At 49.2% G+C, this 27797-nt stretch overlaps 1 protein-coding gene across 1 annotated transcript in view; it reads right to left on the bottom strand.

Annotated features, from left to right (window-relative positions):
* Casp7 (caspase 7) overlaps nucleotides 1-18380 on the bottom strand; it is a 39292-nt gene extending 20912 nt beyond the window's left edge. The window contains exons 1-2 of the mRNA NM_022260.4: nucleotides 18313-18380; nucleotides 11246-11355 (exon numbers count right to left, since the gene is read on the bottom strand). Of these exons, the coding sequence (NP_071596.1) occupies nucleotides 11246-11355 (110 nt within the window). The 5' untranslated portion in view covers nucleotides 18313-18380. The remainder of the gene's footprint in view (nucleotides 1-11245; nucleotides 11356-18312) is intronic.
* Between the last annotated feature and the right edge of the window lie 9417 nt (nucleotides 18381-27797).

Raw genomic sequence — 27797 nt, 5'->3', positions numbered from 1 at the left:
ACACATCTTAAAATAGGGAGCTGTCTATATATAACACATGCTAGTGGAGAAGCCCAGACTACGGGACGGGGGATAAGGACTATAACCAAGTGGCATTCGCTAAGCACTCCCTAGGGGTTGAAGGCTGGGGAGCCATGGGACTCGAGCCTGCAGAAAGGAGTTTATCAGATCCAGAGAGGCAGCCTCTGCTCTTATCCTCTGCTTCAGATGGGCACGGAGACTCCCAGCCAGGGACGTGGGGTAGGGGCCGCAGAGAAGCCTAAGGGACTGACAACTGGGTGAAGTCTGTTCACTACTCTGCAGTATTTCCTTGAATTCTAACCTTGTGCAACCTTCACTCAAGCTTCGGAGTTTGCAGGTGACATGTTGGATTTCAATGTTTCCCGGGGGTGGGCCGACTGCTCTAAGGTCTGGACCCCCAATGACTTTCGGCGCTCATTCCATCAAGACCATCCCATGCCTACCTGGCAGCTTACCCACGTTTCCAGGCGGAACCTATCCCTGGCCTAGCCTGACCATTTCCTCTTGCCTGCCCTCTGGCGCCCCCTGGTGATGATGCCCTGGAAACTCAAATTCCAGTTCCTCCTCAGCCTGCCTTCCCCACGCTCTCAGGGCTCCTAGTCCTACAGCTCGGCAATTACATTTTATTTTCTGTGGCTGTGGCCAAGCATTTCTACAGAAATCTAACTCATGGCCAGGGCAGAGCCTGCGTGGCTCACAGACTGCAGCTGACGGCCTCCAGCCGCTCAGGGGTCACCGGTGCATTCGGAGAGGGTTCCGTTTGGGACCTTGAGGGCACCGGGCCTTGCGCCATCAACCGTGACTCATATTCAATGTACACCACCTTAGCGATTTCTTCTGGCGCGCTTAAGAGACGACATGCTTAAAGAGTCCTAAAACCATCTTTGGTATTTTCCCTTTTGTGTTGTTTTTTTTCCTGTGTTTCATTAATGTTTTCTAATAATCAGAAAGTTGGAGGAACATTTTAATATATGAACTTTAAGTAAAGGACACTTTGGGTTACTAAAGGCCAGTGGCACCGAAATAGAATAAAACAATGTGGTTCTGCCATCTAGTGGCCACAACACAGAAGGCCAAGAGGATGTGAAATGGACACTCTGGGAACGCCAGGCATTTGGGGGAAAGGTTTCTCCCAGAACCCAGAAGTCATCTAGCCTTCCAGGGAAAGTGAGTGGGTAATTCTGTTATTAATTAGGGACAACTGTGGCATGCTACTGTCTACCGCTACTATCTCACCTGATGACTAAGGGACAGATGGGGAGAGAAGACAACGCCTGTGTGGCTAGGGACATCCAGAGGGGCCAGCCACACTCCCCAGAGCAGTCACACCCAGTGATGATGGGCTTCCAAATTCCCAGAGATTGTCAGATGGTGGTGGTACACCCCTTTGATCCAGCACTCAGGAGGCAGAGGCTGGTAGATTTCTGAGTTGGAGGCCAGCCTGGAACTACAAAGGGAGTTTCAGGACATCTATCCTACACATAGAAACCCTGTCTGGAAAAACAAACAAAAAACAACAGTCCCGAGACTGTTGACAAGGGAAGGAAGGAGTCCCTGTACCTCCGATCTGTGCAGGATGGTATACAGATCCAGGCCACAGTAGGGTCCCCACAGTTACATTTTAACAAAACAAATACTCAGGTTAAAGTGAACGGCGTCAGGAGCTCAGTGTATCTGAGACACCCTTTGATTCAAATACCTCTACCATCCATCTGTCCGTCTACCTGTCCATCTACCATCCACCTGTGGTGACTTGAATGAGAATGGCCCGCAATCATCTCATATATTTGACTCCAATTGGTGGAACTGTTTGGGAAGGATTGGGAGGTGGAACCTTGTTGGAGGAGTGTCACTGGGAGTGTAGCTCAAAAGTCCACGCCATTCCCAGTTAGGTCTCTCTCTGCATGCTGTCTCAGCATGCAAGCTCTCGGCTATGGCTCCAGCACCATGCCTGCCTGCCACCACGCTCCTGGTCAGGGTCATCATAGACCTCCCTACACTCTGGAACTGTCAGTCCCAATAAACTCTTTCTTCTGTAGGAAACCCTGGCCATGGTTTCTCTTCACAGCAGTGAAATAGTAGCTAAGGCACTATGTATCTATCAACTATATATCTATGATCTATTTTCTATCAATTTACAATCTATCTTTCTATCACCCTTCACCTATCACTGCCAATCACTGAACACCAATCTTCTCAAGAAATCAGTACCCGGGGGGTCGTCCATTCTGCCAGCTTCTAGGGTTTGGCCGCTCGCTATGTATTGTAATGCTAAATTCTGTACCTGGTGAATTCTCACATTTGCAAGCTTTTGTGGTGCAAACCTTGTTTCTTGATTTAAAACTCGGTTAAATAAAATTGGCTACGGCCAATTGCTGTTGGTGTTGGAAGTAGGTGGGTTCTGGGTGACCTGGTTGGGCCTTGGAGAAGTGAGAGAAGAGAGGAGAGTCCAGGAGGAACCCTGTGGGGAGATGGACCAAGAGCACAAGTATCCAGGGTATACCTCTGGGGAGGTAGTCAGGCCAGCAGTCAGAAGAGTAGATTAGGGGTGACTGCCCCTCCTCCTCGCCAAGTAATTGTCAAAGCCAGACAAAATAACCATAGTCTGGTTCTCATTTATTTGTAAGCTACTAAGGGATAAGTTTAAAATAGTTGCCATGCTCCTCCCCTCAGAGCATAACTGTCTCTGTGGGTCAGATGCTGCTTTCCTTAAGTTCTCTCTCATCAAGAAAGCTTTTGTGGCCAAGTAGAAGTGGGGCACAGGCTTGATCCCAAAAGCTCTGTTGTTTTCTGCCTACCAGGAACCCTGGAGTCTGGCTGCCCTGTACCTGACTTCTGCATACGCCATCTATCAGGTATTACAACCTTTTGACACAACTTTATACCTACAAAGTTCATGCTCAGAAGCACACAGTCCAGTCCAGTCACAAAAAAAGTTGCTAAAACAAAAACAAACAAACAAACAAACAAACCTCAGTGTTTTAAGTAACACCGAGCTGGGCCACGCTCACAGATACTTTTAACCACATGTGGCTGGGAACTGTAAGGGATGCACCCTACTCTGACTGTTAGACACCAACACAGTCTAGCTTGCTGCCTCTCTTGCTGCAGGGCTACCTCCTTCCCAGCAATCGTATGTAGCCCGAGGCAGCTCTAGGGCTCTCGCATTTTCTTTAAAGCTGTGACTGATCAAATTACCCTATTGTGAAAGCCCTGAAATGACTTCCTGGTCTTAGGACCAATTCCAGATTGCCTAGGTTTGGCTCCACCTTGCAGCCCCACAGGGACCTTGCAAGGTCCCACTGCAGTGCCAAGGCACGCACAGGTTATCAAGGTGCAACAGTAATCAGGTTTGACAGGCAAATGCCTGCAGGTTCAAATCCTGGCTCAGCCTCTATGGCATTTAGGGCTAGGAACAGTGATAAGTAACTATATCGTGGGATCTGGGAGGCTGAGGGAGAAAGGGTGGAATCTAGGGGCCAGCCTGGGCTACATGGCAAGACCATCTCGAAGTTCAAAAACAAAAAAACAACCAAACTATGACACTTGTTAAAAGGGATTTCCCTGTCACCCTGTAAATACTTTAGACATGAGCATAGAAATAAAGTGAGTTATGGGATCTGAAGTGTAAAGCCAAGGAAACTTTAATAGATGAAATAAAAAGTTCCATTTTAGGTTAAAAAAATTAGCAAAGAGAATCTGCACTTTAGGGACATCACGGATCCTAAGTGCATTTCATTTACATGGATGTCCCCCTGGTAGGTGGACAGTGTTTTATTTAAAAAGCCAGTTCTGGGAGTCACAGACCCCTTAATATGCAGTTGTGTAACCGAGGAAGGGGGGGCACAGAAACGTTTTGGCAACAGTAGAAAAATTTTCACACACAGACCAGAAAATGGTGGACAGCCAACAGCACAGCGCATCAGAGGAGCTTCAGGTGGTGCTTGCTTGACCTCGTCTCACTGTGTGTGCACTTTGCACTGTGCAGAAAAGCCACTGAACACACAGACACTTGGGCTCAGATGCAGGACTCCCGTGTGCGGTGAACCGAGGTGTCCCTGTGTACCGACGAAGCATTCTGCCTTGGGGAAACGTAACAGAAGACGGACTTCGCTTTTATTTCTCCTTACTCTCAGCCAGCTGTGGCACACTTCTGATCCCTACAGTACCAGCGACAGAGGTGGACGGACCTGAGTTCTAGGTCAGACTGGTCTACTCTGCAAGTGCCAGTGATGCGCTTATGAAAACATGGAGGGGATGTCCTGGGGTTCGGTGCCAATGCTGTGTTAATAAAAGGATAAGGAGGTGGGGGATATGTTCTATGGAAGTCTGAGGAAAGGGGGTGCCTTGGCGGGCTCATGCTGAGGCATCCCTTCCCCATGAGGGACCAGCCACAGGACAGTATGGTATAGAACAGAGGTTATTCAGGGCATGGGGAGGGGCGTTAAAAGGGTAGTAGGGCAGAGAAAGAGAGAAGGGTAGAGAAGGAGAAGAGGAGAGGAGGAGAGGAGGAGAGTAGAGGCTGGCCATGAGCATGTGGAGAGAAGAGGAGAGGGGAAGGGGAGAGAAGGGACAAAGGGGAAAGAGAGAGCAAGAGGAGCAGGAGCAAGAGAGTGAGGAGGGGGCAAGCAGCCCCTTTTATAGTGTCAGGCACACCTGGCAGTTGCCAGGTAACTGTGGGGAGGAGCATACCTGGCTGTTGCCAGGTAACCGTGGGGGGAGTGGAGCTTAGATAGAATGCTAGCAACCAGGACAGCCAAGGCTAAATAGAAAGATACTGTTTCCAAAAAAAATAAAAACAAAACGCAAACAACTAACAAAAACCCTAATAAACCCAGTAAGCAAAATAATATAAAGCAATTATCTTCTTATTCTCATTTGCACACAAAAGTATTCAATTGGCGTGGCTTTGGACCGGCCTGGGTTGGAGTGTTTGAAACTCCGAGGTGACTTACTGATGTGAGTTCGTGAAAGGATCTTTAGCTTGGGATTAGAAGAGAATCTCCTCCATTTCCACAGCTGCCCTATGTGCACTTGGGCAACTTTGTACTGCACATAGGTCAAGCGGCACTGTCTGTTAGCCTCGAGGATTTTAAAATCAACACCGCCACTGCAAGGGATGAACCTTTTAGGTTAGGTCCTGTGGTGGTAGCATTTTGTCTAAGTTCTGCCCCACAGTTACCTGGCAACAGCCAGGTGTGCCTGACTCAGTATAAAAGGGGCTGCTCATCCTGTCCACTCTCTCTTGCTCTCTTACCTTCTTGTTCCCATTCTCTCCCCATCCCCTTCTCCCCTCTCTCTCCATGTGCTCATGGCAGGCCTTTACTCACACATCCACCAAAACATATACCCCTCTCTTTATCGCTTTATAAAACACAACATGTAGTATCAAATGTTCAGCTAAGATTTCGTTTTGTTGCTGCTGTTGTTTGGGTTCTTTTGAGACCGGTTTCTCTCTGCAGACTGGGCTGGCCTTGAACTCAGGGATCTGCCTGCATCAGCCTCTCATATGCTGGGACTAAAGGCTTGCACCGCCACACCTGGCTCCACTGAGATTTCTCAAAGTAAAAATAATCAAGCACATCCATCTCATTAGTACAGACTCACTTCCAGCGTTGATAACTGGTAAAGTTACATGTCTGCCATGACTTACTTTAAAGAATTCTTTTTAGTGATGCACGAGTGTGAAAGTGCACTATGTGAGTCCAGGTGACTGACTGACTCACTTCTCTCTCTCTCTCTCTCTCTCTCTCTGTCTCTCTGTCTCTCTGTCTCTCTCTCTGTCTCTCTCTCTCTCTCTCTCTCTCTCTGTGTGTGTGTGTGTGTGTGTGTGTGTGTGTAAGTGCATATGTGTGTCTAGGTGACTCTGTGTGTAAGTACATATGTGCGTCCAGGTGACTTTACGTGTGTTTATGTGTGAGTGCACATGTGCATGCGGGTGACTGTGTGTGTGTGTGTGTGTGTGTGTGTGTGTGTGTGTGTGTGTGTAAGTGCATATATGGTCTAGGTGACTCTATGTGTGTGAGTGAATATGTGCATCCAGGTGACTGTGTGTTTGTATATGTGATTTCAGGTGACTCTGCATGTGTGCACGTGCATATGTGTATCCAGGAGACTGTGTGTGTATATTTGCATTCAAGTGACTTTGGGTGTGTAAGTTCACATGTGCATCCAGGTTTGACTATGTGTATGTGTGTGTAAGTGGATATGTGCATGCAAGTGAGTGAGTGTGTGTGTGTGTGTGTGTATGTGTGTGTATGCGCGCGTGCGCGTGTAAACCAGAGGACAACCTCAAGTGATGTTCCTCAGGATCCTTGGTTTCTGAGCAGTAATTGCTGGATGCCTGGCCAGTGAGCCCCAGCAACCTGCCTGTCTCCACCTCTCTAGGCCTGAAATCCTAAGTCACGACACCATCCCTGGCAGATCCTAACTGCATTGTATTTACATGGATTTACATTGCATTTACATGGTACTGGCAACAGAAGAACTCAGGTCCTCACGCTTGTGTCATGCACACCTCAAGACCGGGCTGTGTCCTCAGCCTTAAAGTTCGTGATAATTTATTATTAGTAAACATTTGCCTTTTTGAAATCTATATAAATACATACATATACACACATATAAGCATACACACACACACACACACACACACACACACACACACACACACTTGGAGTCATAGAAATTCTTGTGTCATAGATGAAAAGATTTTAAGGAGCCCTGATTTAAAGAGTCAGATGCCTAAAGAAGGCAGAGAACATTTCACAACCTAGGAGAACATGACATTGAATCATCGCTCATTACAGCCTAGAACTGTTTAATGATTCAACAGTCCCATCTTATACTTGACGCGACAAAATCAACATTTAAGAAAAACAGCATGCATCAGATGCTAGGCAAGGACACAACGATGTGTTCACTGATTACATATGCTCCGATGTTGACATCAGCCAAGTACTGAGAAGGTACAGTACACCGGAACCAGGTGACCCAAGTGTCCTCACTCTCTAAAAGTGGAGAGGGCACACCACAGACTACATCCAATTTTACAAAACAACAGGGCTTACACCAAGGCCTAGGTCTTCATGCAGAATTCCCAGTCTTCCCAAAGGCCTGAGTCATTTGCTTTAAGCAAATACGAGGCTAGAGTCTCCACTTCCAGTGCTGTGGGTCCCCATCCCTCCCCACCACTCCCTTCCCCCCCCCCCCCCGCTGCTTTCCCATCCTCCCATCTCCACTGTGTAGCTGACAGAACCATTTCTAACACGCTGCAGAGGCCCAGCCACCCCACAAGGGGACAAGTGGGGTTCCCTGTTACATCTTGAAGAAATCCACTCATGCAGGATTCGGGATGGAATGGAACCAGCCTTAGTGACATTGTTATCTGTCAGCCCCACCACCCTACCCATTTCCTCATGGTAGTCATCGAGTCTCAGGATGGTGGAACTGAATCAGGAGGGAACTGGAACTGAGCTCCATGCTCTCCTTCCTCCCTGGCCCCACCCCATCTACCCAGTTACAACTGAGAACCATGAAGGCGGTCCTAGGATGCTTAGTAAGACATTTACTGAATGAAAAATGATTTCATAGCTCTACCAAGAAAAAGCCTGTGGGGTGTGAGTGTGTGTGTGTGCTAAGCTGCTTGACAAGTTGGCTTTGCAAACTGCACAACACCGCTGTTTGCAGGAGCGAATACTCCCTGTGAGCGGCTTGGAGTTCCTAAAGCAGCACGCATGTGCACATACATAAATATATTATAAAGAATACTTTTGAGCGTTTATACCTGCTTCTTTTTCTAATACTTTGAGTTCAATGGATTTAGCCCCTAAGTAAAAAGTGAACAGACTCGAAAACAACTGCTGGAGAAGCTTTGATACAGAGTTGGGATGACCTTCCTAGAAACTGGAACTAGAAACTTTTGGTGTCCCCAAAAGTTGGGCAAGAAGCCAGGTGATTTCCAACTCTTGACTCTGAATGGGAGGAAGCACCTGACTGAGTTGTCATTTTCAGTACAGAACTCAGAAGGAATCCAAGAATTAAGTGGCACCACTATTGCAACATTCTTCCGTCTCATGAATTTATTCATGACTCTTCGGTGGTTCCGTGCCTAAAAATGGAAAATAAGCAAAGAGACACTGGCCTTCTTATCCAGCTCCGAGTATATCTCTTCATCATTAAGAACCATTTTTTAAAGCCTGCGAATTCAGTATAATCTGCAATCCCTACTTAATCGCCCTGGTGGCTGACAAGGTAATAATCCAATGACTTATTTATTTGGAGCAATAATGGAAACAGAAGCTTAGTTGAGGACGAATTCCTTACAACACTCAGGAGAACTGGAAGACACCTTCACACGGGTGCAAACATGCACACAACTGTGTAGACAGTTATGCACGCTGCACGCTTGGGTGAGGGACAGAAGACTTTCAAGGAACCCAATCAGAGAGAATAGAACAAAGGGGTTGGTCTGTGGCTGCTATGCATGTGCTAAATTCTGTACCCCAAGATCTGGCTGCCCCAAGACACTCAAACTCTCACATACAAACAGCTTTTGTTGTACAAACCTTGCTCCCTAGGTTAACTGGTCAATAAAAGGCTAGAGCCTGTAATTGGACAGTAAAGAGAGGAAGGCGGGACTTCCTGAGGTGGGGGAGAAAGGAACTCTGGGAAGAAGAAAGAGGAAGGCCCTTTCACCAGGGGATATAAGATAAGAGAGATGTGACTATTGGCCTGGAAGGTATAGGAACCCACGTGGCTGGATGGGGCTAGATGGTTGGATTAATTTAGATGACCAAGTTGAGAGCTAAGGCCTAAGCTTTGAAATATCAAAAGGTCTCTGTGCGGTTATCTGGGGAATTGGCTGGTTAAGGGAAAACTGCAGTTGTACTAATTTCTAGCATTAATTAATATATACAGAATACTAATAAACTGCCACCATATTAATTTCCAGCATTAATTAATATATCGAGAATATTAATAATCATTTTTACATTGTCTAGTCACGCCAGCTTAGGCAGTACAAGTGTGCAGTATCAGAAGGTGACATTTAACACTTGAAGTCCACTCCTCTAAGAGGCTTTCTCCGGGAACTAGGTTAGCCTGGGCCAATTCACCAGGCGTTTGAAAGTGCCCAGAAGTTGGAGCTGTATTATTTTGAACTCCAGTGGATTATTCCTGAACTCAGGTGACACCCCCTGAAATTCAAGCCCGCTGTGCTGGGCTCTCCTGAGTCCTATTTTCGTCTGGGACGGTATGACCTGCAGCTGTCTCTGGAGGGATTCAGGGGAAGCCTCGTGAGTCAGCACTCCCCTTCCCAAGCACGGCCCAGAGTCAGCCATCATGCCCTTGCTGCCTGTGTCTAGTGAGAATGGCTTAGGAAGCACTGTGGTCCCTTCTTAACAGTGGGGCATGTGTTCCAGGACCATTGATGAGGCCCCCAAACTTCAGGCAATACCAAACCCTAATGTCCTGTGTCTTTTCCACCACGATGAGGTCAGTAGCATGGTGGACAGGCTCACACTGTCAGAGGCACAGCATCTTAGTACATCTCCTTTGTTTGCAACGTCACAATAGAAGGCCCTCCCTTCTTTTTCCCTTTCCGTTTTCACAAAGTGTGTGTGTGTGTGTGTGTGTGCGCGCGCACACGCTCGCACACCTGTGTATGTCCTTTGCATGTATGTGCAGGCATGTTTGCAGCTGGCGTGCGCACACTGAGGCCCTAGGTCGACGCCAGGAGTTAGCCTTTCCTCAGCTCTTCCACCATCTTCAGTGAGGCGGAATATCGCATTCAACTCCAGAGCACACAATTCGGCTAGTCTTAACCAGTCAGCTTGCTGTGTGGATTCCTCTGCCTCTGCCAAAGAAGGCTGAACTTCGAGCAGGTCACCACCCACCTACATGGGGTCTGGGCATTTGAATTCTGGTCGTCGTGTTTGCACGGTAAGTGAGTAAACACACAGGCATCTCCCCAGGCCCCTGAAAAAGTCCATTCTTACGGCAGAGGTCAGCAACTTGAGCACAAGCTTTTACTTCCTCGATGGCTGAGAACTCCTGCTTAAAGAAAGAACTCGTGCACCCTCGTTGGGGCCTGTAGGAACCGCAGCGCTAAGAACCGGCCCTTTGGAGGCATTCTCCAATAAAACAGCATGTGACAGCACAGTGTTGTCACAACCCAAGGGACGACTTGGGAGCTAACATCCTGAACAGAGAGATGACACATCCTGCACGGGTCAGCGGCGTGACATCAGGCTGAGTCACAGTCTCCGTGGTGTGCCCCTTAAGAACCAGCCAAGTTCTCATTTCTGGATTCTTCCCATTTAACGATTTCAGACCATGGCTGATGAGTAACTGAAACGTCAGACAGTGACGTTTCAGATGGGGGTGGTTATTACCATATAAAGAAGAGGGGTGCACCTGACTCTCAGGAAATGCCGCACATGACCACGGTCAAAAGAAGGCGCGTGGGTCCTCTGCTCCCCTGAAGCCCTCCTCTGAAATTACATTACTTATTTGATTGTGTGTGTGTGTGGCAGTGAAAGAACCCAGGGGAAGTCAGTTTTTCCACTACGTTGGGTCAGGGGCTAAATTCCGGCCAGCCAGCAGGCCTGGGACACTGGGTCACCCTGCTGGCCCAGCCCTCTTTTTAAACAGAAATCCATTCATGTGAGTGCTGCTGGTACTGTCTGGACACCAGTTTAGGCACAACCATCTATTGACCCGTAACAAAAGTGATGAAACCTCAGTGCCTCGGTTTCCTGAACCACCAGATGCATCAACGAGGGGCCCATCCCCTGGGGAATACACATGGATTAAATGTGCTAATACGAATAATGAATGAAGGTGTGATTATTCATAAACATCAGACTAGAATACAACATGAACTCCGGAAAGGTGGGGACCTGGGCACAGGCGGTTCCCGCTTCACCCCAGGAGCAAGTTGCCCTGGTATCTGCTATTCCCAGAACCCAAACTCTGCCATTCGGCAGCCATGTTCCCTACCTGTGGGCATCAGCAGCCCCAGCCTTGCTTTGATGAAAGCAGGTTCTCACTCCTGGGGACTGTCCCTCAAACACATGGCTGTGGGCAGGAAGCCTCACAGCACAGTGGGGCCTCCGTGGACTTGCCTAAGCTAGAAGGTCCAACACAAGCCTCTCCTGAGTGTCCCCTGGTGTGACGTGGGTGACGTGGCTGAGGGGTGATGATTCCAGCAAAGGAGAGAACTTACCAGAGAAGGGATGAGATGATGGTGGAGCGGTCTGGCTTAGCGTCAACTCCGTCTTCCGTCGAAGAATCTGCCATTTCCAGCTCTGCAGCACAGTCCTGATCGTCTGTCATCTAGGGGAAAACCAAACCAGAGAAATAGAGATGCAAAGGGGCGTCTTCGCCTCGTGATTGTGTGTTGCAGTCATGTGTGAGCAAGTCAGTGTGTGTGCACATATGCGTGCCACAGCTTGGATGTCATTCCCTAGACACTGTCTGTCCCCTTGTGCTTTTAGCCAGGCTCCCTCATGGCCTGGATCTCCCAGTTAGGGTAGGCTGGCCGGCCAGTGAGCACCAAGGATCCACCAGTCGCAACTGCGTGCCAAGGGTCCTGGCTCTGTGTGTGGGGTTTAGGAACTATAGAGCAGCACTCTGCAAACTGCAGCCCCCTCTTTTTTAGCATGTTTAGGTGGCGTAGCTCTTAATGAGTTAAACGTAGAGATGAGCAGTTTTGTGTATTTAAGCTCCAGAGTTGTTGCACCATCAGTGTATTAGTGCGATTGGATTCATGAGCGCCAACTGTATGAGCAGCCTCCTTCTTCCAGAGACCAAGTAACCAACACGAAGAGACCAGAGCCTCTGAGCTCAGAGCATCTCCTCAGTTCCCAAGGAGCTGACAGACTTCAACAGCAGCAGTAACTCTGGAGTCACTGAGCTCTCTTCACTGCAGGTGTGCATGCATGCGTGTGTGTGTGTGTGTGTGTGTGTGTGTGTGTGTGTGTGTTTCAGTTTGTGTGTGTGTATGTGTCTCTGTCTGTGTATTTGTCTTTGTGTCTGTCTGTGTGCGTGCATGTGTGTCTGTGTGTGTCTGTGTCTGTGTGTATCTGTGTGTGTGTCTGTGTCTGTCTGTGTACATGATCTTCACTGTACACAATCTGCCCATTTGAAGCAGACTGCCATCGAATGAGTCTCCTGTTCAGGAACCTTCAAGAGGCTTCTGGGCATAGCTCAGCGGTTCAAGGGTGAATGAGGGCTTGAGTCTGATCCCCTGTGCTTGTAACTCCAGGCCAGATGCTGGATATGTGGATCCTGGAGTCTCACTGACAAGTCAACCTAGCTGAACTGGGAATTCCAGGGCAGAGCAACCCACAGTAGGTCAACTCCTGGAGAGACAGACACCGGAGGTTGACCTCTGGTCTGTAGTCATACACGCACACACCACGTGCACACATCTTCAAACGATCCTCACTATTTAAAAATTCAGTTTTTAACCCGTCTCCTTGGATTCAAAGGCCCTTCACAGTCTGGGACAGGTGTCAGGAGACTGGCCCACTTGTTTCTGTGAATAAAGTCTGCCTGTTACAAACTGTCTGTTTGTTTTCTCCCTGTGAGCAGACACTAACATTTACTACCTGCCTGCTTCTCCATGCTCACTGCTACTTGGCTCTTGTATTATTTTTCCATCTATTTGTGCTCCGCTAATTGCTTGGCTCCCGAAGGACAATATAAACTCATTGTGGTAGAGGCATCTGGCACACAGAAGGTGCTTATTAAATAAATATTAATTGAGTGGAAGGCTGGAGGAAATGAATACCCCCATGGGAATAGAATTAGCTAAACAAAGATACAGCTGGTCCAAGGAGGATCCATATTGGGATCAGTGTTCACAAATCAAATCCTAGTTCCCTCTCAGTCACCACAGACAACTGGCAAATTTCAGCTTTCTGCGGTCTGGGACCTGAGCACGTGGTAGGAGGCCTCAGCCTCCAGGGACAGTATGTGTATACCCGTCAGGGCTGGCCTAGGGATGTTTTCAGTCGGTTGGAAAAGAAGGTGGAGTCTGTTTTTATAGAATACTCTGCGTTCCAGAATGGGACAAGGCACGACATTTGGGGGTGGAGATCCATGGAGGCAAGCAGTGGCTCTGGGGACGACAGCTCCAAAGTGTCACTGTGACTTTACCTTCCAGCAGATGACAGAGAGACAGGAGAAGGACAGAGGAGCAGAGGGGAGGAGAGGGGGAAGGAGAGGCTTGGCACGGCTTCTGGCCAGTGGAGAAAGAACTGAGTCAGGAAGGAACCTGAGGTCATGTCTGCAGTGGCCGGGAGGAATCAGATGGCCGCCATGTTTCTCTGCACACCGCAAGCCCCCTTACCACAGTTGCTGACATGTTTCTGGTCAGGGCACAGATCTTTCAGATCAGGTCTCTTAGGTCAGCACAGAGGAAAGAACACACCCAGCAGTTTGTGGTCTGTCTTCACATACACTTCATCAGTACAGGGTCATCAGCAAGGCATGAGTTCAAATATCTTTCAAAGCTAACAAGTCAAAGTTTTGTTAAGACCTACCAGGAAACCATACTACCTTCGGTGTGGCCTTAAGCCTTGACTCTTTTGCCAAATTTAATCTTAAGGGTTAAACCTAAGATCCATAAAACAGAGAGAGGAAGGGGGAAGAGGGAGGGAGAGGAGGGAGGGGGAGGGGAAGAGGGAGGGGGAGGGGAGACAGGGGGAAGGAAAGGGAGAGGGAAAGAGGGAGGGGGAAAGGGAGAGGGAGGGGGAGGTGGGAGAGGGAGGGGAGGGAAAGGGAGAGGGAGGGGGAGGGGGAGGTGAGAGAGGGAGAGGGAGGGGAGGGAAAGGGAGAGGGAGGGGGAAGGGAGAGGAGGGAGGGGGAGGGGGAAGAGAGACGGGGGAGGAAAGGGAGAGGGAGTGGGAGGTGGGAGAGGGAAAAGGGAGGGGGAAAGGGAGAGGAGGGGGAGGTGGGAGGTGGGAGAGGGAGGGGGAAGGGAGAGGAGGGGAGAGAGGGAGAGGGAGGGGAGGGGAAAAGGGAGAGGAGGGGGAGGTGGGAGGTGGGAGAAGGAGAGGGAGGGAAGGGAAAGGGAGAGGGAGAGGGAGGGGAGGGAAAGGGAGAGGGAGGGGGAAGGGAAAGGAAGAGGGAGAGGGAGGGGGAGAGAATATATGTCCTTGTGACTCCAGAATAGGAGCTCTGATCCTGCCCTAGAAACTACAACTCTGGCCACGCCCCACAGAGCAGACTACAACCCGGAAATGCAGGTGTCAGCTCAGCAGAGTTTCCAGCACCTAGAGGTAAAACTCTCAGAAGTGTAGACAGCAGGGAGCCTGTGACGGTCTCAACTGCCAGCTCCTTCTCTAAGGAGCTGCAACAGAATAACACATTTCAAGAGCAGTGGATGGATGAAGAAAATGTGTACATCAAAAGGCTAACCCCCAAACCCGAGGAGAGAGGGTGTACGGAAGGAACTCACACACCCGGATAGCAACATCAGCTATAAATAAATAAATAGATAGGCAGATAAATAAGTAAATAAATGCACAAAAGATATGGCTGGTCTGGATTTGGTGTGCCACTTCCCCCAAAGTCTGAGGCCTCCTGGTAAGCTCCCTGATGCTGACGGTCTCTCAGAGGCTGTGGATTGAAGTCTATATGGAGGTGAGGGCAGGTACAAGATAAGACAAGGCCTGTGATTGGGCAGTGAAAAAGAAAGGTGGGAACAGAGTTTTTGAAAGGTTGGAGAGAGAGGAGAAGGGGAGGAAGATGGAGGAGGAGAAGGATGACCCACCTCGTGTGGCTTTAATTAGCTACAGGTAGCTATGACTATTTTATAAGGGATGGATTATTACAGGACAATTTCTCTTATCTAGGTGGGGAGTTTATATCAACATCAATTGGCTCTGAGTTTATTGTGTGGACGTTTTGTGGAGTGAGAATCTACTGATATAAATCTGATTGCTAAATTACAAGCTTATTGAGTTTTGATTTTACTGGGTTACTGGGAATTGTGGCAATAACCACAGGGTGCGGAAGCTGGGAATGTGAGCGGAGTCCACAGCAGAGAGCTTGAGATAGACTGCCGCTGATGGGGCTAGCCACGGAGGCGGAGGGACCGCAGGGCCCAGAGAGTAGCCAGTGGTGGGCATGGGTTGGTGTTCAGTTTTCTGTCATCTACTACAATAGGTCATAAAAGCCAATGCCCTACTGTTGTGACTCGAACGAAATGAGCCTCCAACAGACTCAAGTATTCGACTCAGGCTTGCTTGGTCTCCAGCTGGTGGCGCACCACGTGAAGCTACCGGAGGTGTGGCCTCGCTGGAGGAAGTAGGGCATTGGGAGAGCTTCCTGGAAGGGTAGCCTGTACCTGGACCCTTCCTGCAGCCTCTCCCTGCTTTCTGGCTGTCACAAGGAGAGCAACTGGGTTGAATCAACACCTCGTTGCCACGGTGCTCTGCCACAGGTGGACTGAGACCTGAACCAGGAACCAAAATCTCTCTAAAGTGGGGGTTCTCAACCTACGGAAGGAAACCCTTTGGGGCATATTGGATATTTACCGCATGACTGTAACAGTGGCAAAATTAAAGTTATCAAGTAACAACAGAATAATTTATGATTGAGGGCAGCCACACCATGAGATGCTGTATTAAACGGTTACAGCTTTAGGAAGGTTAGGAACCACCGCTGTAAAGGGAGAAATCTCTTCAGGCTGCCCTCTCAGATTTTGATCACTGTGAGGAAAAACCGACCAGTATATACCAGCTTGCGCTCCATCAGTACAAGGTCCGCAGCAACCGGCCTGGGTAATCACGGGCTGGAAGCTCTAAAATGGTGACCCAGAACAGACTACTCTTTCTAAATTGATCACCTCAGGTACTTATTATACTGACAGAAAGCTGACACAGGCCTGAAGACATAAGGAACCCACTCCTTGCTGAGAAACTATTGACTGCTAGGGGAGGGAGAGTCTGTGTTCCTTACGAACACTGACTCTGCTCCAGCGGATGACACAACCATGTCAGTCCTAGCTGGTGTCAGTGGGAGACTTCGCCATGTGTCTTCTTCACAATGCTCACACCGCCATCTGTTGCGAGGCCTAAAGCATCTTCCTGGTTGCCCTGAGGTCAACAACTTTGCTTCACCGTACACTCACCACCAGGATGTCCTGCCCCGTCACCACAGACCCACAACATCAGAGCAGACCAGAGAATGAGATGCCTGACACTGGGAGCTATAATACATCTTAAATGCAGGAGTCTAAGTCTCAATCCTTCCTGCTAACAGCCCACATCAGTGGCAGTGGACTTGACTCTTTAATCAGGAAGGCTAAGCACCCAGTAGCTTCCTCATCCCTGTGCTGATCTGCTTGAGTCTTGGCAACATTCAAGGATCTCAGGTAGTGACCAAGTGGGGTGCTTAACCTCGGTGACGTCATTACAGTCAGGCCAACTCTTGGTTTTGAGTCCTGGTTTTATCTCCAAACCCTCTGAGAAAGCCATCTCATCTGGGTTCAACAGTGCGGCCTGAGGGAACATCCTAGCATGACTTTTTGGTACCTTCTTCAGGGGCTGCAAAGAGCATTAGAGACAGTGCTTGCCCACCGTAAAGAGGCACGGGATGTCTTCGTTAAATGGCGTTAAGATGTGTGATGCCTGCTGTTATGGTTTGGCTGTCACTGGTCCCCCAGAGGCTCCTGGGTTGGAAAGCTAGTCCCCTACGTGAGTTGTGGAGATGGGATGCACTAAGGAATCACTGGGGCTCTGTATGTATTAGTTCCCAAGAAGTTGCTTAGAAAACAATACGTCTGGCCACTGCTGGGCTACCCCGAACTCCCCCTGTCTTACAGTGTGGCTGTTCCTATTTGCAAGACTTTGGCCACTGGGATACTGGGATGCCGCCTGCCTTGAGAGCTTCCCCAGAACCTCGAGAACAGGTGTGGTGTCTAGTTTTTTTATTGTTAAGTTGACACAGCCTAGAGTCACCCAGGAACAGGAAATCTCACCTGAGGAGTTGCCAGATCAGACTGGCCTGTGGCTATGTCTGTGGAGAAGTGTCTTGACTAACGACTGGTGTGGGAGGGCCCCACCCTCGGTAGTGGTGCCAGCCGTAGTCAGCTGGGTCCGGGCCGTGTATAAATGCTAGCTGAGTGTCATCAGATTTCCTGCCTCCAGGTTCCTGCCTCGACTTCCCGCAATGACAGACTGTGACCCGAAATAGTCAAATGAAATAAAACCTTTCCTCTCTATGGTCACGGTGTCTACCCCGCAACAGAAAGTAGACTCGAACAGGTACTGAGGGTGGGTCTGGCTACTGCCTGAACTTACATATTCCTGAGGAGGCAGGCTGCCCTTCCCTAACACAGTGACATCGAACAGACTCGCCTCCTGCCAAATTCACTCTCCCTTAAGTGAAAAAGTCCTGAGGCCGCCACACTACCCACCTGAGGTTCACAGGGTTAGGTAACCAGAGACTTTGCCCACGTTCTCTGCAGAAGGCCTTAACAGTATGGAGGGAGGGAGGGAAGGAGGGAGGAAGGGCGTGTGTGTGTGTGTGTGTGTGTGTGTGTGTGTGTGTGTGTGTGTGTGTGTGTGTGTGTGTGTGTAAGGTCAGGCTGGTCAAACTCTGAAGGAAGAGATAGCTTGTCAAACAGAAAACCTGGGCCTCGTCAGTACGCTCAGTTCAAGAGAAAGAACTGTGAACTACTTACAAACACCACCTGCGCCTCCCAGGAAACTTATTTTCCCATAAACCCGAAAGCCCAATGAGTAAAGATGAGGTGTCGCCTGGAGCCCGCACTGCCAAGTTTTTCACCATCTTAAGTCACTGCAAGAGTCCCGATGCGAAGTTCCCCGACAAGAAAGAGCAGTTCAAGCACACTTTGCCTTGGTCAAAGATCTGTGCACCTAACTCCCTCCTTCCCTGAGCATAAGTCACCAGGACGGCCCAAGATTCCCATTGAGTGGACCGGCGGCGCCTAAGCTCCAGGCCAATCTGACAAGGTAGTCCTTGCGGGTTCAAACAGCCACATCTACAGCCTACACCCGCTCTTTTTTCCCTGTTACATCCGGAATGGCACCGGATGTCGCCAGACCCCAGACCAGGAGGCCACGGGACGCCATGCTGAGCAAAGCCAGCGCTGGCTTGAGGGCATGGAGAGCCGGCAGCCTTCCGAGCCAGAGCCACAGTGCCTTGCAAGCAGGTTCTGCGAGCCTGCGGGAGGGAGGGCGACCCGGGGCGGGGACGCGCGGGAGGAGGGACCGCGCGGAAGAAGGGCGGGAAAGCCGCGATGGCGGCCCAAGTTACCGTTCCCACAGCGGCAGCCAGCAGCCCACGACGGCGTGCGTCCTCCGCGAGGGGCGAGGGCAGCTTTAGGGAAACTGAAAGTAAAAGTCCCGGAGGCGTAGGGGGAGGAGCGGGCGGGCCGGGCGAGCCGGGCGGAGCTGTGCCCGGGAAGCTGAGGGAGCGCTTTACGGAGCCAGCCGCGGGAGAAGCTCGCACGGGAAGCTCGAGCGGGAAGCCCTCGCCACCCACGTGCTGTGTCCCGCCTTCTGCAAGCTTTGGGCGACCCCAGCCGGATCGGGAACGGAGCGGGTAGAGCGCTCTCTACAGAACTGGCGGGCCCGCAGGCTCTGCAAAACTGCCCGCCAGAAAAATGACCCGGGGCTAACCTCTGCAAATCTGTCACGTGCTCTGAAAAATCTAACTACGAGCATTGTCCAGACCTCTGCAAAATTGGCCAGTGTCTCCAGAGGAGAGTGGTCCTGCAAATCGGGACCGTGTCCGGTGCTACGTATGCAAATTTCCCCGCGCTCACCAGAGATAGTGCTAAGAGATTCTAAAACTGTAAACGTCCAAAGTCCCACTGAGAGCGCATTGTACAAAACTGTCTATACAGCAGATTGACATAAAGATTTGACTTGCCTTCAACAGTGGGGCTCCTGTCTTGTCCTTTTCACTTTTTCCTAACGCAGTCTGCATCTCGACCAGATCCTGTGCACGACCAGTCGCTTTAGTCTGATGTCTTCCCTTGTGAAGGGGGATGCTAGGGCACGAACGCGAACTTCACCTTAAGCAAGTTTACACCTCCCAACCCCAGCTTGCATGGATATTGCACCAAAATCATTGCATGTATGCTCTCTCCCGTGTCAGGCACTAGGTATGAGGAAGCAGACAGTGAACTAACTTGGGTTCCTGTTCATGTCACGTCCAACACAGACAGACAGACAGATATGTCTGGGCACCCATCTGTAGAGGATTCCCATTCCTCACCTCCACCGAGAGTCCTCAGAACAGCTCATTCACTCACTCAAGAGAGTTATGGGAGAGAACTGTGGTTCTGGGCATACCAGAGATACTTGGCTTCACGGCCCTACAGGTCTCCAAAGCCATTAGGGCTATTTTATTTGCTAGTGTGCTTTTCCTTAAACCCCAGAGTTTCGGCACTATCTCTAAAATCTCAACCAGTGTGGGCACTTTCTGGATGAAAGACTCACCCCAGGCAAATGTGAGGGCATAACTACCTTAATATGCCTACTTTCCTTTTTATTTAATGCTGGTGTGGTCCCTGAACTGTCGAGGTAAATGTTGGGGTAAGCCGTGGCTCACAGAAAAATGATTTGCTTTTTTAAAACAATTCAACTGGCAATTCTTAAAAAAAAAATGAAGACTTCCATTGACACTATAATTTATCTCACTGTAAACAGTGACCTTTTCCAGGCTAGTCCTGAAATGTGGAAGGGCCTTCACAGCCAATCTCTGCTCATTTGGTGGTAAGGAATGTGAGGAGTTGCCCACGTGACAGAGCCAGGGTCCTGTTGCCTAGACAGACAGTGATGTTCTATCCACAAGAAGACTCCACCCATGCTAGAGCATGCATGCACACTAGCAGACAGGAACCCATAGCTGACACAGAGGAAGAGGTAGGGCGGCATGACGGGAAAGCTCGTCTGTTCTTGCTTGTGCCCTGGTGTGAAGACCTCCAGTTCCTTGCTGCCAGGCTGGATTATCACAACACCGACACTTCTGCTGGTTTTCCTGGAGCTGACCTCATAACTTCTCTTGGCTTTATTTCTCTAGACTTCCTTCGTCTTTAGCCTCCTCTGGTAACCAAGTTGTACCTACCTGCAGGACACACCTACCCACACCTCACCCCTCAGGGTGCCAGAGCGACTCTTCTCAATCTAATACTCCACAAACAGCTCATGCTGCAAATACACAGGACTCCAGGAGAGATACCCCAAGGCTAGCAGAAGTGCCATTGTCTGTACCCACAGACCCAGACCTAAACTCAGGCTCAATGCTGAGATGTCAACAGCCTCCTACTAGAGGCCCAGGGTTTTTTTCCTACAAAGGAATTCATGTTGCCTCTCAACTCCAGATGTATTCTGTGTGGCCTGTGAAAATTCACTCTGGCCCTTTAAATAGTTTTTCTATGCCAGTGTTTGGACTACTCATTACATGTGGGGAGCTGAAGAGACTTTTCCTATGCCAGTGTTTGGTTTTGTCTGGGGAGCCAAAGAGATGGCGACGTTCCGTGGTAGGAAGTTTTGCTTGTAGTTTCTGTGCTAATTGCATCCTGCAGAAGCAGTGGACCCTCTCCAGCCCACAGTAACTTCCCTTGGTGTCTTCTTGAAGTGCTTTCCTAGCTGAGGCCCCTCCCCAAGACCTGCTCTGTCTGGTACCTACCATATCAGCTGCTGTGGAGGTGTCGAGAAGGAACTCCTACCAAGTTCTACTGCCTATCTATGGAGCCTCAGTCACGCCCTCGCCACCAACTTCTAGACCCCAGCCCCGAGGAGAGCAGAGGAGGCATGAGACTTTGTCCCCGTGATAGCTGTTCTTGACTGTCAAGTAAGAAAGAACTTCAGCTGAGGGACGGCTGAAGTGGTTAGAATTCTAACCGTAGATCAGCTTGATCTCTGGGTATGTCTGTGAGGGACATCCAACAGCGGTCCACCCCCAGGCAGATGGGCCTGAATTGTTATAAAGAGGTAGCTGAGCAGAAACAGGAAGCTAGCCATCGAGCAGCAATCCTCCATGGTGTCTGCTTCAGTCTCTGTCCCCAGGTTCCAGCTTGAGCTCCTGTCCTGCCTTCCCTCTGTGATGGGCTGTGACTAGGAAGTGTGAGCCCAGTGAACTCTGTTCTCCCCTGTGTTGGTTTGTTTTGTGTTCTATCAGAGCAACAGGAAATAAACTGGGATGAGCCCCTTTCTTCAGCTCTGTGAGCAGCGGTGTGTTGTGACGTCACACCACATCTCAACATTGTCTGTGCCGTAGTGTGCTTTGGTGTTGACACAACAGGTGCTCAGATGCCAAAGTGTTAACCTCCAGCACCTCAGAATCACCGGCATCTGGAGACGATGTCTTTTAAAAAAAATCTACTTTTTAATCAAGTGTGTGTGTTTGTGTGTGCATGCACACCTGCACACATGCGCTTGCATGCACACGTGTATGGGTGCCTTTGAAGTCCAGAAGAGCGTGACATATCGTCCCTACCCCGAGAGCTGGAATTATCATAGGGAGGTCTGAGCTGTCTGTCAGTGTAGGTGCTGGGAACCAAACTTAGGTCCTCTGCAGGAGCAGTGTGAACTTATAATCAAGGAGCCGTCTCTCCAAGCTGGGGGGTCTTTGAGGTAAAACAAGGCCACCGTAGCTGTATCTTTGTTCTGGTAAGAGGTACAGATTAGGGCCCATGTGAGTACATAGGGAGCAGGTAACCATTTCAGGTGGGTGGAGACACCTCAGGAAAAATTAGCCCCGCTGATTCCTTTGTTGTGATGTGCAGCACCCACAGTTGTGAGGAAGTGAATTTCTGTTGATTACGTTGGCTGTGTCCCCCCGGGAGGCATTGTATGACACCATTAGCAACCTGCAGCACAGCAAGTGTGCTCCGTCCTTGGCTACTGAAGGTCTGACTTGGAAAGGTTTGAAAGCCCCTGACAGGCCCCGATTTGTGAACGTCCTCCGCCAGCATCGTCTCTGGAGCAGAGGGGCAGGCAGATGGACGTTATTAGCCCCACCACAATGACAGCTCGTGGTGAGTCTTGTGTAAACTCTCTACCAAGCTCACATCCAGTTTCCTATTTCTGACTTCTGACTTGTGGGTACCCAGTGTTAGCCCCATCCATTCAGTCATCTACCCCAGAACGTTACTTAGCTCCTCGGCTGGCTTACTTTGAAGGTATAGAGAGCTAACGGCAGGTGAGAGTTGAGTGGATACGTGCCCCTGTGGGGCATTTCTGAGGTGCATTCTTTTCAGTTCTCAGAGCCTCCGGAGCACTTAGCCTCAGCGTCCGCAGCAATGCTAGGCATAGCACACACTGTTTATTGATTTTCCCTGCCCCGATTTCCTGTTCTCCTCAAACCTTCACTCCTGGAAATTCCTAAGTTTCCCCCCTCCCCACTCCCCCCCACCCCCAAACCCCTCACCCAAGTTCCTGCTTTAAGTTCCAATTCGAGGGAGGCCTAAACCAAGATGATAAGCCCCTTGGACAAGGTGGGCAGCCCCATTCAAACCTGACCAATGGCAATCAGGAGCTGTCCTGATGCTACAAAACACGGTCACTTGTGCAGTTCCAAAGAGAGCTAGAAATGACTCAGAGGTGAGGAGAAGCACTCTGTGTTCGGTGACTTGTCTGCGGTCTAGAAAGATCTTGGTTAGCTGAACCCGTCTTCAATGGGCTGGAGTTTAAGAGATGAGTGAAGATTGCTGTACTTAAGTTCAAAGGAAACCCCTCGCCACATCCTGAACAGCATCAACAATGTATGGCAAAGCCTGTGGAGTTTTTCATTGACGGCAGATTCCCTGTGAATCAAGCCTTAAAGCCAAAGCCAGGGGGATGGTGTTGACAGAAGCAGTTCCACCAAGGGTCCACCAAACTCTGTCACCTGTCCTGATCTAGCTTCTCATTCTCAGACAGAAGGGCTAGACTCTGCTGAACTCTCTCAGTTGTCCCTTTAGACTCCCTTGGCCTCACTTGTGTGTTTGCAGAGGTGGGGAGGGGCTGAGCCTTCTGGTGCCAGCCCAGCCTTGGCTCTCCGGACACTGGCCATCTTCATGTGGATAAGTGAGTATCGGTGACCATGGCCCTCTGCTGTATGGTATTTGCCTGCTGGTACTGAGGAATAAGGAGCACTGGGGCTCTATCACACAGAGAGTTAAGACTCAGGAGCTCTCATCAGCAAGGGCTGACGGTCAGTTTCCTCTCCTTCCTTCCTCTGGCAGTCATCCACGCAGGTGACAGAGAATTTTAATTGCTGTTTTTATTGGATTGAGAGATTCATAGGAAATTAATGAAGTGTGCTCTTGTGTGTGCCTACAGCATATCCAGAGATGATTAGCTCATAACAACTATGACCTCATGGATGATTTAGTCCATTGATAGAGTCTCAATTTGAATAGATGGAGAAGTAGCAGGAATGTGGAAGGTGGGATCTAGTTGGAGGACCAGGGTCACCGGACACATGCCTTTGAAGGGTGTGGTGGTTCGAATGGTAATGGCCCCGAATAGGCCTATATATTCAATACTTGGTGGAAAGTTAGTGGAACTGTTTGGGAAGGATTAGGGGGTGTGACCTTGTTGGAGGAGATGTGTCACTGGGGGGGCCGGCTTTGAAATTTCTCAGTTAGCATATTCTCTGTGTCTCTCTGTCTCTCTGTTTCTGTCTCTCTGTCATAGACTCTAACCCTCTGGAACTGTAAGATCCCAATGAAATGCTTTATTTTTAAATTTGCTTTGGTCGTGGTGTCAAAGCTACTAAGACAGAGGATATGCCTGTTTTCTGGCCCTTTCCTCTGACTTCCAACCCTTGCTGGTTGTGGTGAGGTAAGCCACTTCCCCCACCAGGTGCTTGTTGACCCCTTTCTACCTCCTCTTGGGTCCAAAGCAATGGAGTCACCCAGTCATAGAAGGAATTCTCTGACACTCCCAGGCCAACAGAAATCATTCCTCCCCTCAGATACTCCTCACAGCAATAAAAAGCTAATCAGATGGAGATCATTGGGCACTTTATAGGGTTGAGTGTCCCTGAAATCCATAACTTTGTGAGCATCACCATGAAGCTACCAGGGGAAGATTCCACACCAGGAAACTTCACTTCATACACACAATTATTGAAAAAAATGCATAAAGTTATTTTCCGGCTGTGTATTGGGGTATATATGAAACGTGATTTTCATGCTTATATATGACTTGTTCACCTAAGATATCTCATAATACATGTAAATATTCCAAACTAAAGTGGAAGCTGAGGGCTGGAGAGATGGCTCAGTGGTCAGGAGTACTGGCTGCTCTTCCAGAGGTCCTGAGTTCAAATCCCAGCAACCACATGGTGGCTCACAACCATCTGTAATGAGATCTGATGCCCTCTCCTGGTATGTCTGAAGACAGCTACTTATATAGAATAAACAAATAAACCTTTAAAATAAAATAAAATGTAAGCTGAAACCCAAATACTTTTGGTCCTGAGCATGTTAGATACGGTCTTTGAGGACCAACCTCACACACAGCACCTAACCCCTCCTGTTTCCTGTCTCCTACTCTGATTCCTGAATTATAACTTAAGGTACCCCCCTCCCCACATAACGGCTGGAACAGCTTCTTTTTTCTGGAGAACCGAGGCAAAGGCCTGTATAATTTAAACCACTCTCTGAGGTCAGAGGAATCCACTGTACTCCCTGGCCAGCTCCCCTGACATAATCCTGGAGCCAAGGAGCCAGAGCTTGGACTAAAAAAGAAAAGTAGAGAGCTGTGGTATGGACCGAGTGCTCAACCTATTGCCTTATCCCGTTCCTACAGTAAAATAACACCCAAGGCTCAGCAGCTCATGACGGACAGCATTTGGCTCAGACCTCTGCAGAGCAGGCCAGCTAAGGGCATGGCACTGTCATCTGGGAAGGACTCCCTGCTGCATCAGGCCTTGGTTGATGGGATGAGATCAAGAGGGGAATGAGGGGACACCTCAGTGTCTCCTTAGTGACCTCAATCCACTGATGGCTACTTAGGCCCCATCTCCCAGCATTGTTACACTGGAGATAGAATCTCCAAGACATAAACTTTGGAGGTCACGCTTAAAACTTAGCATCTGGGGCTGGAGAGGTGGCTCAGCGGTTAAGAGCACTGGCTGCTCTTCCTAAGGTCCGGAATTCAATTCCCAGCAACCACATGGTGGCTCACAACCTTCTGTAATGAGATTTGGTGCCCTCTTCTGGCTTGTAGGCACATATGCAGGTAGAGCATATGTATAATAAATGAATATCTTTTTTTAAAAAAGCAAAAAACAGGGGTTGGGGATTTGGCTCAGTGGTAGAGTGCTTGCCTAGTAAGTGCAAGGCCCTGGGTTCGGTCCCCAGCTCCAAAAAAAAAGCAAAAAAAACCCTTAGCATCTGTCAGCTAAGGGATGTCTGTCTGTCCTGCAACAAGTATTTACTTCGACACCCTTAGATTGTCCCACTCCTTATTCTCTGTGCTACCCCCCACTCCTCCCACCCCAATTTTCAATATCCCAGGAAACAGAAGCTCTGGCACAAATCAAACTAAATGTCTTTCCCTTCAACAATCCTTATTTTCTTTCTACTTTACATTTTATTTATTTAATATATGAGTGTCTTGCTGCATACACATCCGCCTGCCTGAAGAGAGGACCCCCCTCCCTGCCCCCACATAGAGCCACTATGTGCCCCCCTCCGCCCCCATAGATGGATATGAGCCACTATGTTGTTGCTGGGAATTGAACTCAGGACATCTGGAAGATCAGCCGCTGCTTTTAAGCGCTGAGCCATCTCTCCAGCCCAAAAATGTGTAGCTTAGGCTGGCTGGCCTCGAACTCGTGATTCCCCTGCCGCTGCCTCCTTCAGGAAATCCTACCGGAGTGCACCACCACAACCGGCCCTTGATTTTGTAAGTGGACAGAGAGGCTGGAGCAGCTGTAGGGCGCTGTCGGCCTTTGCCAGGGTACAAACTCTCTTAGCTTTTCTGGTAAGTCAAAGTGATTCCTTCTCATGGTTTTGGGGGCTCCCAGCTAACTTCCAAGCCAGGGTTGAGAACTCTGGTACACAGTGAAGCACCCCATGTCTGTTCCAAATGCTCAAGTTGGGAACCGGATGGAGGTTACTCTGTGGGAAGCAGCAGAGCCTGGAGTCCCTGCCAGTCAGGAGAGAGCAGCCTCTGGCCCCGCCCCAGTCTCTGCTTAGTGAGACACGCCCTAGCCCCGCCCCAGTCTCAGCTTCTTGTTTCCCGCCTTCCTCCTCTCAGGCTGACCTCCCCACCACCCAGCCTTATCTCCAGGAAGAAAGGCCCAAGGTCACAGACGAACCGATAGTCTGATAGCAAAGTACCGACCATAGCCATGATTAATAGTTTTCAGTCCCAGCGTTTCATTTACATTTTAAAAAGGAAATTTCATGTGTAAACCCAGATTTCTGGCTTCCATGGGAAAACGAGAACATTTGGCAATGCTGAGAACTTGTTTCCTCTTGGCGTCAGTTGGCTCTGGCATGTTGCCTGCTCTGGACGGGACGTTTACACATCCATCTGAGGTCTTACCAGTGCCTAGGGCTTCGATCTAGCCTCTGTAGGCTTTTTGGTGTTAGCATTAGCGACCTTTCATTAGTTTACCAGCTCTAATGAGCACCAAGGACAGGCTTTAGTCTAACACCCTAGGACACGGAAGTTGCAGTCTGGACCACAGTGTTATATTTTGGTGGAGGTGACATGATTCTCAACAGTAGATTTATTCATATTTAATATTTCCAGGTGGCAATCACTGTTGTAAGACTAAATCAGGAGGAGGGAGACATAGAAAGCAGTCATTTTGCAGAGGGTGTTTCAGAAGGTCATAGGTTGCCTATAAGCAGAGACTAAAGGCCATGGGCACTTTCCCAAAGCCAAGAGTTTTTTTTTTTTTTTTTTGTTTTGTTTTGTTTTGTTTTGTTTTGTTTTTTGTTTTTGTCATTAAATGATCTCTGTGAGGACCTCTGAAGCAAGGGAATAAGCCTTTTTGGACTATTCTAGGACAAGATAGAAGGCCAACCACCAAGCATTCTTATTTGTTCTCACATAACTTTCAATAGAAGTTAAACACAAATGACGTATCATAATACATTTTAGTTTTTTTTTAACTACAAAATCAATATCATTCAGTTTTGGTCTTTACCCTTCCAGGAGTGTGAATCAATTCTCATTTATCCCCAGTGTCACATCTCAAGCCTGGGCAGACAGCTGGGGTCCCTGTTTAACATATCCAAGTCGACCTGGCTGACAGTTTCTCCCAGCTCCCCTTGGTCCCTACCTGTTCCAGGGTATGGCTGGTACACCTCATCCCCTACCCCAGACCCTCCAGGCCAGACTGCCCTTTCCCAGAGGCTCTAACATGTATGATCCCAGCAGGTTTGTACCTTTGGCCTCTTGGCTGCTGCACCAAGTTCTCTCTCTCACTTCTCCTACCCCTCTGCTCACATGGCTGAGCTCATGGTCCACTCGAGACTCCCCCAGATGGCCCTGCCTCAGGCAATGCTCTCCCTTTTATCTGCAGCAAACTTTCTCCTCCACCACACCTAGGAACAACCATGGTCTCTCTTTTCCTTTTTATTTCTTTTTTTCATTCAGTAATATTCTGGGGACTGGACTGCCTGCCTTAGTCAGAGGCCTGACACTCAGCTTTTCTAATTTGATGTCTACACGGGGTGTGGCTATTCTTCAGGATCCTTTTCTGGAGTATGATTGAAGCCAGTATTCACCAGGTCCAAGCATCTGACCATATACACACCCACCCACCCACACCCACACACA

The sequence above is a fragment of the Rattus norvegicus genome, chromosome 1 (genome assembly GCF_036323735.1).
Source record: "Rattus norvegicus strain BN/NHsdMcwi chromosome 1, GRCr8, whole genome shotgun sequence".
Taxonomy (NCBI): Eukaryota; Metazoa; Chordata; class Mammalia; order Rodentia; family Muridae; genus Rattus; species Rattus norvegicus.
The sequence above is the reverse complement of the archived record's forward strand: the minus strand, read 5'-3'. Positions and strand labels throughout refer to the sequence as shown.